This window comes from Morone saxatilis, unplaced genomic scaffold (assembly GCF_004916995.1).
Source record: "Morone saxatilis isolate NCDOM2014 unplaced genomic scaffold, NCSU_SB_2.0 Contig15, whole genome shotgun sequence".
NCBI lineage: Eukaryota > Metazoa > Chordata > Actinopteri > Moronidae > Morone > Morone saxatilis.
In genome coordinates, this window is record NW_023339707.1 from 12,416,052 (window position 1) to 12,429,205 (window position 13,154).

General features: G+C 38.5%; 1 protein-coding gene across 1 annotated transcript in view; it reads left to right on the plus strand.

Annotated features, from left to right (window-relative positions):
* The first annotated feature begins 1,088 nt into the window (after positions 1-1,088).
* stat6 (signal transducer and activator of transcription 6, interleukin-4 induced) overlaps positions 1,089-13,154 on the plus strand; it is a 21,927-nt gene continuing 9,861 nt past the window's right edge. Inside the window, exons 1-7 of the mRNA XM_035656931.1 lie at positions 1,089-1,706; positions 9,036-9,181; positions 9,384-9,528; positions 10,092-10,172; positions 10,590-10,743; positions 12,251-12,351; positions 12,725-12,873. Of these exons, the coding sequence (XP_035512824.1) occupies positions 9,048-9,181; positions 9,384-9,528; positions 10,092-10,172; positions 10,590-10,743; positions 12,251-12,351; positions 12,725-12,873 (764 nt within the window). The 5' untranslated portion in view covers positions 1,089-1,706; positions 9,036-9,047. The remainder of the gene's footprint in view (positions 1,707-9,035; positions 9,182-9,383; positions 9,529-10,091; positions 10,173-10,589; positions 10,744-12,250; positions 12,352-12,724; positions 12,874-13,154) is intronic.

The following is a 13,154-nucleotide window of genomic DNA, read 5'->3' on the forward strand; positions in this document are numbered from 1 at the left end:
TGCAGTGTAATATAATCTTCAGCAATACAATATTTTTTTTTTGTATTTTTGGTAAGATAAATGTAAAAGGGTTAAAAGCACAAGTTATCTGTTGCAAGACCTCTCGATATTTTATCTGCTGACATGTGTTCATATGCTTTTTGGCTGCCCTGTAAAGATAAAAAGCATCAATGTCCATATAATTGTTCATTTATGCACATACATTATTAATTACACACATTATGCACATACGTCATCACTTCTGTTTGTCCACATAGTTTTGATGAACACAAATTATACAGTTTGTCTCTGTGTACTGTTCTTACATACAGTATTTTGTGAGCAAGTACAGCTTGTATCCAGATCCTTCACTTAAAATAAAAGCAGCAGCACATTACAGAGTTACTCCATTACAAGTAAAAGTCCTGCAATCAAACTGTCAGTAAGAGAACAGCATATTATGAGCAAAATGCCCCTCAGTGTGTTTAATCATCACAGGCTTTTTTGTGTTTTGTTATTAATCTGTAGCTTCAAAAATAAATGTAAAATGTACAATATGTGTATCCGAAATGTAGTAGAGCAGAATAATAACGCTTTGAATGGAATAAATGTAGCCCACTGGAGGAGGTTACAGTAAACTGGAGCCACACAGTAGTCACACAGTTGTTTATGGTGATATAATGCGAACAGCAGCGAGAAAGGAGGAGCCGGAGACACATCAGCAGCTGGAAAACACATTATGGTCTGTAATAGTAAAAGAATAGAAATAAAAACCCAAACACCAACAATTATTTTAACAATCCGAGGCCACATAAAGGTAAAAATCCGCCCCGTTTTGTAACCCTAAAAAGGCTGTAACTTAATAAAGGTCTGTTGATTTTCCGACAGTGGCTACCGTTGGGAAGAGGTCCGACTTCAAGGCACTGCCATCTGCAGATATGGTATCATGTGTCTCAGTGGAGACTTACTGGAAGTTACAGCATCTGGTGAAATGACTCAACATTACTCCGCCTACGTCTCGTTCTGTGGAAGTTTACCAACCCCATACTGAGTTGTAGTTTCTGTTTTAAAGGTGGCAGATAAATAGCACATTTATGCTCTATGTATTATATTGCTTCACTCATGAGACGTCATAGGCCGCAGAGCGCATGCTTTCGGCGTTGTGTAATCTTTGCATTAACAAACAGAGCACTGCCTGCACCAAAGTAAGAGTCTGGACAAGGTTCACATTTGGACCTGAGGATACTGTAGCTTCTTATTGTGCTGTGCAACAAAAACAAACAAACATAAGCAAACCTTTCTGCATCATCGTTATTGCTGAACAGCGGGCCTGATGTGAGTCTGCACTACAAAGCCTTTATGACATATCTCGGTCGTGTGTGAACTTGAACGTGAGGGCAGGAAATAAAGCGCGCTCCTCCTTGAGTGGCACATCGTGCGTAACAGGGAAGTGAGCCTAACCTACTTTCAGCGTTGTCAAAAGTTGTCTCTGCCCGGTGAGAGTTGCTCGGTGTTTAAAGTAGATTTTCCTTTGTTTTTAGCTCGGTTAAAACGTCGGCGATATTCAGCCTTTTCAAAGGGACAACGTCAGCATTAAATTGAGTGATGGAGGCAGGAAATGTGCAGTAGGATAGTCGGACTGTCGGAGTACTTATGAAACAGAGGAGGAGGAAGAAGCAACTGATCAGAGCGTTTTTCAATGTTTTGAAATCTACATTTATCCGAAGGTAAGAGCTATATTTTATTCAGTTTATATTTCTCTGTTGAATGTTGGGACCTGCAGCTGATGGGGCCTTAATAAAAGGAGGAAATAAAGGAGTCTGGCTGCGCCTGTCATGTTTTGATAGAAAGAAAAAAAACAACAAAAAAAAACAGGCTGTTGCAGGATGTATGTCGGCCTGAAATACAGCCTTATATCCTAATGCAGTTATGCAAGTGATAATGTCCACTTTTTTCCCCCTTTCACCACTTCAAATATCCTCCCACTGGGCTTTTAATCATTGTCTTGTGTTTCATGTAGACTTATTTGGAATTATGTTATAAACAAATCCACCAAGACTATTCTCTTTCTCAAATGTTAAGTCCCTCCCCCCCAGGCTCTGTGCCCCAATAGGCACATTTGTTTGATCGTCACTGTGTTCCTAGAAATCCTGTACAGCATATTGTTGTTCATGTTGCACTACTTAATTAATATTGATAGAATCGGTTCAATTTGAAAGAATTTGCAGGGGCAGAGAGGGGGTGGCACCTGGGGCTCCAGCCCTCAATGTTTTCTCAAAAGCCCCAAATTTTGTAGGCTTTTAAATAACCTAAACTTTGTGTCATTTCCCCTCAGTCTCTCTGACTGGAACAGAAAATCAGTTGAGCAAAACCTCTATTAATGCTCAGCTCAGCCCGAACACTGTTATGGGGGTTGTTGTCTTGTGTGTGTCCTGTTTGCTTCAGTCGTGCCACTTTAGTGAGCAAAGTCAGCTACTTTACTGGCTTATGGACTATGGACGTAATAAATAAATAAAACATAAACATATATTCAGTGAACTCTACTACAGTGTAAGGTCCAGTGTGTAAAATGTAAGGACGATCTATTGGCAGAAATTGAATATAATATTCATAGGTATGTTTTTTATTAGTGTAGAATCACCTGAATAAAGGAATGTTTTTGTTACCTTAGGATGAGCTGTTTTTATCCACAAACGCCATTTTTAACTGCTGTGTTTCTACAGTAACCTGGAACAGACAAACCAAACACTGGCTGTTTGTGGCCACTGTAGTTTCTCCTTCACACTTTACGGCCTGTTCTCATTCCCAGGTTGTCAAATACAGACGCGGGCAGTGTTTAGTTAGATCTGCAACGTCACTGCTGGATGCCACTTAATCCTACACACTGGTACTTTAACAAAAACAGGTTTCAAGATCAGCAATCCACATACCTCTGTTATGCAACCTAAAAATAACATCCTCAGACATTTTTTGTCCCTTTTAAGTGTGTCAGTTAGTCATCCTCAAAAACAATTAGATACAAAATAGGATGTTTTTTTTTGTTCTGGGCAACTTTCATGGTTTTTTCCCCCGAATGATGTTATTGCCATGAATGGGAAAAAATCTGGGAGAGCATTCCACGGAGCCCTCAGAGGTTTGGGCTTAACCCTGAATGTTTACAGCGTCTGGCTCACCAAATAACATGCAATAATATCCACTAATGCAGCTGGTTGCACTTCAGTTCCTACTTTGTCATCCTTGTACATTGATATAATTATTTGTAAAGTTGCATTAAACACCAGCGTGAAGGTGCAGCTACTGTTGTAAGATTGTGATTGTCGGTATTATTCGTCCTGCATGAACTAGTGAGGTGTTTCTACCGGGCACAACACACACACAAGGGCAAATAAGAGCAGCCGTTACGTTCCCTTTGTACGCAGGTATGTAAGTTTCATTTTCCTGAATCTGAGTTATGAAATCCAGATTTAGTAGAGCCAAGGTCAAGACAATAACAGGCAGCTGTGCAGCTCTGTTGAGTGCATCCTGGGCACCAGAGACGGTACGTGGCATTGGTCAAAAAGCTGAGGAGAATCATGACCCACCTCAGTGTGAACCGCAACTGCTTCCACAGCGCAAGAGTTTAAATGTTGACACCATAAAACTAGAAAGATCTGTTGGCTACAGCAATCCGGAGACAAATGAACAGACTCTGACATGAAAATGACCCATATAAAAAAAACAGAACTATGGCGCATATAATAATAGCTCATACTGAGGAGCTACAGCTGTTTTCCCAAGCCACACAGTGGTCCTTGAAAGAGCTACTCTCCGTCCTCCTCAGCAATACTCTTCTGCACCTCCCACACGCACACTGAGAGACAAAGGGGGAAATCTCTCGCTTTCCCTTTTAATCAATTCAGAAAAAATCGACTGATTCATGGTATGAATGTTGAGCCTACAAATGACAGATGATTGAATTCAAAGAAGAAATATATACATAAAAATCTCCAATATGACCTGAGAGATGTGTTTATAGAGGAAACAACTGTGTTGATCTAGTCTGCTTCCCTCCTCAGTTTTACTGAGGCTTCCTCCTTTTAAAAAAAAAAACCTATTGGTTTTTTTGTGGAGTTGTTCCGTTTCTGACTTGAAGGTTACAGGATGTTGTATGTTGTACAGACCGTAAAGCCCCCTTGAGGCGCATTGATTTGGGGTATAAAATTTGCTTGACTTAAAGCTGGTACACACATGTTTTTTTTTACTGCCAACAAAACTTTTCTTGGTGATCTCACCCAGAATTTAGTGAAGTTTAGCTTCACTTATCTGATGAAGGATGTTTTGGCATTTGATTTGTTATATTTGGTCTGCTGTCAGTAAACTGTTGCTGTTTGTGAGCAAAGGGCGCTTTGATCTGAGTTTTGCTTTGACCTCAATAATCAAATTAGATGTCAGAAAATGTTTATCACAAGTTCCCAGAACCCAAGATGATGTCTTCAAATTGTTGTTTTGCTGCAGTCCCCAAACTAAAAGTATGGCCATTTACTATCATATAAGGCAAAGAAAAGCAGCAAATCCTCACATTTGAGAATCTGGACCCAGAGAACTGTTGGCCTTACTGCTTAAAAACAAAGTTTCTGTTGATTGACTAATTAATTAATTGGCTAATCCTTTCAGCTCTAAATTGAATAGATTTGTACATAAATTATTTGCAGAGTCAGTGAAGAGCAGTGGGGGTGTGGTAGAAAGTGAGAGTATTAATTTAAAACCTATTAAAGGGTTTTTTGGGGGAGTTTTTACAGGATGTTTGTACAGATTGTAAAGCCCTTTGAGGCACATTGATTTGGGGTATAAAATTTGCATGACTTGTAGCTTGTACACACTGTTTTTTACTGCCAACAGAGCCCTTTTTGTGATCTCACCCAGATTTTAGGGAAGTTTAGCTTCACTTATCTCATGAAGGATGTTGAATGACTAATTGATTAATTGACTAATCATTTCAGCTCTAATTTCAATGAATTTGCACATAAATTATTTGTGCATATCGTGGTGAGCGTTTTCTCGAGTTTCTAGTATTTTATAGAAACAGTTGATTGACAAAATGAGAATTTTTAAAGAGAGCGGGAGGAAAGAGATTTGAAGGGCATTCATTTCCTTCGACTAGGGCAATATAATGGATTGATGTTCATTCTTTATTCATATTACAAGGCTTTCTAACTTGAAAAACATATAAGTTAAGAAGTCAAAACAATCCTGTCAGATTTCCCCAGAATTGATTTCTGAGAATGCCAGTGGAAAATGACCAGTATTGGTTTGACTTCCCATTATGCAGTGACATCATCTGCACCTTGTCACATGTAATTTTCCATAACAGTTTCACACACATGTATCTTCAGCCAGAAATGTAGCTAGAGTGGTGAGCGTATCTGTTTCTTCCCACTTTATTCTGTATTAAGAGTCTACTGAAGATTTAAGGTCTCTCTTTTTATTACTCAGTTAAAGGCTTCAGAGACTTAATTGTTGATTTTGGGCTATACAACATAAAACAGACTTGATGTGCGTCTATTTGATAGGATCAATATACCTTGACATGGTGCCACATCTGGATAACAACAGCTACGTGCAACGGATAGTCTTTATTTTTCTCTCACATGTTGCAGTCCTACATCAGTTGTGCATGCATAAAATATTTAGCAAGGCAAGGTACAAATAATCCACTCGCTGAAACAAAATGTGAGCCTGGATATCCATTCTTTTTAAACAATGCATCAAAAATGAATAATGAAAATAGAAATGGTAAAGAATACAAAAACAAACACAGAACATACAAATCAAAAGAGAGAAGAAACAAGTATTAACTAAAGTAGAATTAATAATAAAATAGCAAAACTTGAACCAGAAACTTGGGGTGTAGACTGATAATATTTAATACACATTTGCATTAAATAAATGATGAATGTAAAGATAAAATATACAATATCCAACTATTGCATATTTTCACAAACTTGTTCAGTCAAATAGAGAAAGTAAATAATCTCTGCTTCTGTTTTATATACAATTAACCCTCATTAGTTGCTCAATATAATGTTACATCTAACCTTTTGGGGGTAAAATCTGGGTCAAAACTTCACACCCCTTTAAAGGACTCCATACTGACAGACCAGATCTGTAGATTTCCCAAATCCTCCCCAATCATTATAGCTTGAACTGGACTCACCTGACATTTCACTTGACATTTTTCTGCTTTTAGACATTTTTGTAGAAACAGACGGGTCACATGAGGAAAGACTTGATTTGAACTGGTGTTTGTGCAGTTACGTGGCTTACGTGATTTTATGAGTTCAGACTGTGGAGAAGGAGGAAACTGTGCTGTACACCAGGGAGATGTATGTATGATTCAATTAAAGCACTGTGCACCACAGAGACTTGATTGACCTAGTGGTTTGTATTTAACATTTCCAAAGTGTTGTCTCAATATAAAAAAGTAAATTTATATTGTAGCTTCATATGGGGAATGTGTTGCAAATGGCAAATGGCCGATGCTGTGATGCTACTACAGCTCCCAAACTAGAGACAAGAGCTGCTGTTTTAAGGTCCAATGTGTAACATTTATGAGGATCTGTTGGCAGAAATGGAAAATAATATTCATAGATATGTTTTAATTAGTGTATATACCTTAGAGTGGGCTTTTTCTTCTACGCACTACACAGCCTGTTTTCATTCCCAGGTTGTCAAATACAGACGCCAGCAGTGTTGAGTTAGTTAGTTGCAGTCTGAAACCTCACCACTAAATCCTACACAGTGGTCCTTTCAGGCTAAACAGTTTCTGACTATGCCTCTCAGTCTGATGCTCGCAAGCACCTTGTGCAGAACAGAGCTTGTATTGGACACCAGACATAATATTTGCTGCACGACTGCCTTGCCTGTGTCCAACTGACCTCTCCAGAAACAGAAGTAAAAATGTGGTCATTTTGCCCAAATACTTAGTTTTAAGACGAATAGTAACATCTACATTAAACAAAAATGGGAAAGCGAAACCAACAGTTGCATCACAGAGGAGGTCTGGACCAAATATTGTGAATTTCAATGGAAGATATCAAGCTCAATCTCTTGGAGAGTGTTTGGCTGGAAGAGTCTCAGCAGATATTTTATGGTCATTTTGATAAAGTCACAGGAGTGGTTCACCCTTGGCAGCAATACTGTAGGCATAGCGACATGATGCATCACATCCTACTAACTGATGGGTCATGTTGCTATGACAAGAGGTAATAAGAAAGGCATGCATTGTTTTAATAAACACAACATGCGAGTATAACCACAACTGAGGCCTCTTTTCCATAAGATATTAGAAGCATTGCTTGACTCATTTGGCAGCTTTTATGTAGCAACCCAAGTTATTAGTGTGGTATTCTGCACATTAATTTGCTGAGGAAATTCCTGATGAGAGAAGCCAACTACTCTGTACTTCTTTTTCCTTCAGATCTTGACTCTGACCCAAGTAGACAAAGACAAATAGCTGTTGCACAAGTTGGTTGCTCATTTTCTATGTATGATAGATAGTGTTTTTAGTGTTTCTTGTAAAACACAGTGGGATTTTTTTTTGCAGGTAGCTAAGAACCTTCAAACTGGATGACAAGAATTGCTGGATTCAGTCCAAAAAGTTTTACAAAAAGGGGGGAGGGAGATGATATATAGCAAAGGGCTGCAGGTTGGTTTCAGTCTACATTGGGCCTGCATTGGCAGGCAAGCTAACGCACGCCCTGTTGCTCAATCTTTCATACTGATATGACAAAACATGAAATGACTTGAGGATTTTCTTGTTCTTGATCTTTCTTCTCACCTTTCAAAAGTTAAGACACTTAACTCATTTGTTGTCTAAGGGAACATGAACACCAAAACTAATTAAGAATGAAACAGGAAACAACTTACATAGTGAAAGACTGCACAGAGATGTCAAAGCTTTAAGATACAATGATGGTCAAAAGGATATTTACCTTAAGTGATAGTAGTTAGTGGAATGTTTTACAAATTAGAAGTACATAGGAGAAGCAAACAAAGCTCTCAGGATATACTTGCCAGCAACAAATTTAAGACATCTGTGTCTCTCCACAGCTGTGGTGTACATGTTTTGCAGACGGTTGTTTGGCCTACATGCAGTAGTTTTGAACTCTATTCTAGTTGTGTCAATGTTAAAAAATTGTATGAAAAGACCAAAACCAACAACAAGTTGATCGTACTGTGTATCCAAAATATGATATAACTTAATACTCTGTGTCATAGACGTCCATTTATCTCCAAAACGGTTAAAATCATATAAATAAGCCACACTGTTTTCGGTGAGTGACATAATCCTTCATTAGGATAATAGCTTATTTTCAATAAAGGCCATCCTGATGCCGTAAATACCTACTTGCACACCTAATGCATTTTAATCCACGGCTGAAAATAGTCCCTAAAAACGGTATCTTTTTCTCCTCCTTAACTTAATTTTACCTTTAATTTCCCCTTTGAATACTTTAAAAGTTGGATAAATCTTTCTCCACACCGTCTGACAGTATCACATATATTCTATAAGCTTACAGCTTGAAGCTATGGCGTTTATATTAAGTGAAATATTTAAGCTCAAATCTTGGCTACGTAAGTCCATCAAATGGAAAAACTTGTTCACCATTTCTTCAAAATTATCCTGTGTATTTGGAAACTTTGGGACCTCCACTAAAATGTAAAGCAAAGTTATGTGGGTTGAACAAAGTTTGGCTGCACTGCATGAGTTTTTACTAACTGCCTGTCTGCAGGACAGTGGGATTGTTGAGGTTAAAAATGAAACTAATTAGTATAGCCATTTTTAAAGATTTCTTTGGGAGTAACAAATGTGCTTGGGCTTAAGTGGGAAGGTACAGAGAGACTGACTTATGTATTGTTGGTTTTATTGTCAGTTTTTGTTTCATAACATATGCCTCAATCTTTATTGCCAGTGTGTGGGTGTGTTTTTGTTGTGTGTGCAATGATCAACAGATGTCCTGTGAATGTAGTGCAATTGAATAGTCATACATAATGTCTTTTTACTTTTACTTGTCTAGCCTTGCTTGATCATGGCCCAGTGGATTCACATGTCCCAGATGATACAATGCCTTCCTCATGAGACTGTCAACAACCTCTATCCCCCATCCGCCTTCCCCATTGAAGTCAGACATTTTTTAGCTGAATGGATTGAGAACCAAAGATGGTATGACACAAACACGTACACGCATACTACATTTACATACATGTACACACAAACAGTTACACAGATATGCTCGGATATATACACTATGTGCATGCGTATCCTTGATGCATAGTGTGTTCTTGTTCATTCGTAACCTTGTTTGTGGATCTATATGCATGTTTACATGTACATCCTATTTATGCATGTGCGTGCGTGCTCACAGGGAAGACTTTGCACTGGAGAAGGTGGAACAGGAGAGCCAGGCTAGGGCTCTGTTGGACCAGACCATCAGCTTGCTACAATCAATTGCTCAGGAGAATGCCAACGTGGTGGACAGGATGAAGCTGATGCAGATCAGCAGGAACATGGTACGGGGACTGTGTCACTCAGTAGCTCCCAGGACCTCCCTTGATCCCTGACAGGTTTCATTAAAAAAGTGTCACTCCGTGCTCGTGCTGTTTGCATTTGAGGTTGCAGACAATTGAATGCAGTTTCTTAAAGCCAATACGTAGAATTCCAAACAGCTACCTGAAGTCACAGCAGGTTTGAGTGACTACCGACAAAACCAAAGACAGGAAGATTGCTTTTTCAAATGGAGAAAAACATTGCGTTGCTTATGACTAATTTCAGGTATTCCTGTGGTTTTAGAGATGGTGAGAAGTGCCCACAACTTTCTATAAGTTCTATAAGGGTTCCGAAAAAAGCCACAGGCTACATACAATCTGATAATCTCAAGACACCAAAGAAAAAATGAATGCCTCTTAGGAATTCATAACCACATAAGCTTCTTTAAATATGTTTGTGCCAACCTGCTACATCATGTAGTTGCCACTAGAGATGTGTCATCTATGACATGAACTAAATAAACCACTGCATACGGGTAGGTCCAGTGTTTTTTTAAAAGATTTTATAAGACGTGCTTGCTTTGCAGGCCATGTTTCAGCAGCAGCCTCTACAGTTTGGAGTGATGGTCAGGGACATCCTCAGGAAGGAGAGGGTTCTGATCAGTACGGTAAGTTCCTTTGTAACAACTAGTATCTGTAATTTAACTGCAGGCTTCACCCTAATAAGCTCAACCCCAAGAGGCTTGATCTCAGAGTGCATATTATAGGTGACATTATGAAGTAGATGTCATAACAAATACAGGAAAAAGGAATATGTGCAATCAAAAGTCTTACACCAAACCATAGCAGTGTAACTTGGACTTTGAACTTTGAAGTTTTTCAATGTAAATATTACATATGTAGATTTATTTCCTAACTTCAAGGCAGCCATTGATATCAGTTTATTTCAGTAGTCCATGAAAATAAACTTGCCCAGAGTTGAAACTTGCCTGAGAAAGTTTGAAATCATTTTGAAATCTCAAGAAACAAATAATATGGAAAACCACCCTACTGGAAGTGTATTAAGTGCTGTTCCATGACTGTAGCCCGCTCAGGTGCCCGACCCTCCACAGTTCCCCAGTATGCAGGACGTAGACCACCTGGTTCTGAATGTGCTGGATGTCCAGGAAATCCGACAAAAGATGCACCAGTTGCAAGAAGAGCTCAACTGGGAAAGACAAAACTATGAGGGTTTACAAGGTGAGACACACAGGTGACCGAAGACATATTCCTTTCAGTAACATACTCCTTCATGTTTACAATCCTAAACACCACCATTGTAAAAGTGCCAATAAACTCTAGTGACGCAACTGGAGCTTACATAAGCACCTTACCGTAGATTTTGAAATTGAAGTATCATTATTTTAGTTCCTTTTTTTCAAGTTTAATTTATTTTTTCATTTTATTTTCAATTTAGTTTTCTGAGCTCTTCCAAACATTTGTATTTGAGTTTTTAGTTTCATTTCTTTCTATTTTAGAAACCTATTTAAGTTAAGATTTGGCTTAGTTTGGAAAAAGGAAGTGCATTCATAAACACATTCTCATTTCTAGAACTGAAATAGTTAGTGGTCTAATCGAGTAGCTAGTTATTGACAAAGTAAATAAATGAGGAAGTATTTAGCAGATTAATAAGTAGTGAAATTAATTGTTAGTTGCAGTCCAACTCAGTTTTATCAATAATAACTCCTTGGTTTGAATTTAGTTGCAGGAAATTTAGTGACATCCAGGTTTAAATATCAGAAAGACAGTTGTGTAGAGTAGCAAGATAGACAGTGTTGGCAGATACAGCACTGTGAGTCACTGATGTAGGAATGAAACCTGACATTATGTCTCTGAATGACAGAGGTGTAACAAGTAAATATAAAATAGTGATGAGCCAAGAATGGAGCCTTGAGATACCCCTCATGCCATCACTGCCTCTGATCTGGCCACCAAGATTTTTGTTTTGCAGAAAGTATGTTTAGTATGTAAAGTATGAAAGTATGTTCAAGCTAACATACATTCGTATGTGTAGTTTAAGTGTGAAATGCCTCATCGATTTTAGGTGATCGATGTCAGGTGTTAAAAGCAGCTACCAGAGCTGCTACTTCCACCACATAATTTTTTTAAATTCTTCTTCCTACTCATGATTTGATTACCTTTTTGTTTAATACTGCTCATTTGGAAATCCCCACATGCTATTTATGGATTAACAGTGTCCTCCCATCTGCAAATAAAGAAGAGACAGAGACATTTGTTGATATTCTGTTTCATTGTGACATACATGAATTTGTTATATCTATCTTTTAAAATAATTGTTCAGTGTACAGTGCAGGTAGTACTATCCATATCAGCTGTACATGATGGCCAGATTTTGGCAAATCTTACTGTATTTTGCGTGCCCTTGTTTTTTGTCTGTGTGGCCTGACCCATGTTGCTCTTTTATCTGTCAGGGTTAAGAGGTTTTTTATTCCTAGTTACTATCAGTATTCCCTAATGCAAAACAACTCCCATCCTGTCAGAAATGACTGTTTTGGTTCTTTGGCATTCTTTTAAAGTTTTTCTTGGGTAGGTGTCAAGGAACATTTTCATAGTGGTTCATAGATAATTTATGTGGGTTTGTCCATCCAAGTTCAGCACATTTTTTCTTCTGTTAAAGGAAATGCAGTAGCATCCTGTTGTGCACAATATACTCAACATACTACAACCTCTTTTATTGTGTTCACAGGGCCGATCCAACAGAATGGACTGGATCCCACAAATTCAGAAATCCAGAGACTCCAGAAACACATCCAGCAGCTGGAGTACAATGTGAAAGAAATGGCCACGGTGAGTATGACAGTGGCTTATGCTGCACCTAAGAGGGGAATTACTTCTTGTTTTCTATAAATGTCTGAAGAAATTAAAGTTGTCAACAAAACGTACCAAAAAAGCAGCTGATTTTGCCCAGTAGACAGATTATTATAAAGTTTCTAAATTATACTGTTCAATTATGCTTTTTTAGTAGTCTGATGTTACTTATCTCACTAAAGTAGATTACGAATGTCTCTTGTCTATTTTATGGATGAATACCGATTATGATGATATTAGTGTAAACTAGAGCTGAAACACCAAACTGTTAAAATAGTTTATTGTTTTAAGTAAATAAATACTATTAGAAAAAAATTTAATGAGTAATGTGTTTGGATGTTGGTTGTTGTAGAAACGTTTCCAGCTGCTGAAGAAGTGTGTGGACTGTCTGGACCAGTGTCAGACCCGACTGATCAGCAGACTGAAGGCGTGGAGGTGGGAGCAGCACAAGGCTACTATCGGACATCCCTTTGACGACAATCTCAACCCCCTGCAGACCTGGTGAGGTGCACCCCACCACACTTGTTCCCTTCCGGACTGTCTCTGTGTTTTATTGTATTGTAGTAAAATCACACACTTAAGGAATCATAAGCAAGACAACCTTTGACACTTTGTGGGCGGCAGTAGCTCAGTGTGTAGGGACTTGGCTTGGGAACCGGGGGGTCGCTGGTTCAAGTCACACAGACCACAAAATATGGAGTATGGACTGGTAGCTGGAGTGGTGCCAGTTTCACCTCCTGTGCACTGCTGAGGTGCCATTGAGCAAAAAACTGCTCATGGGG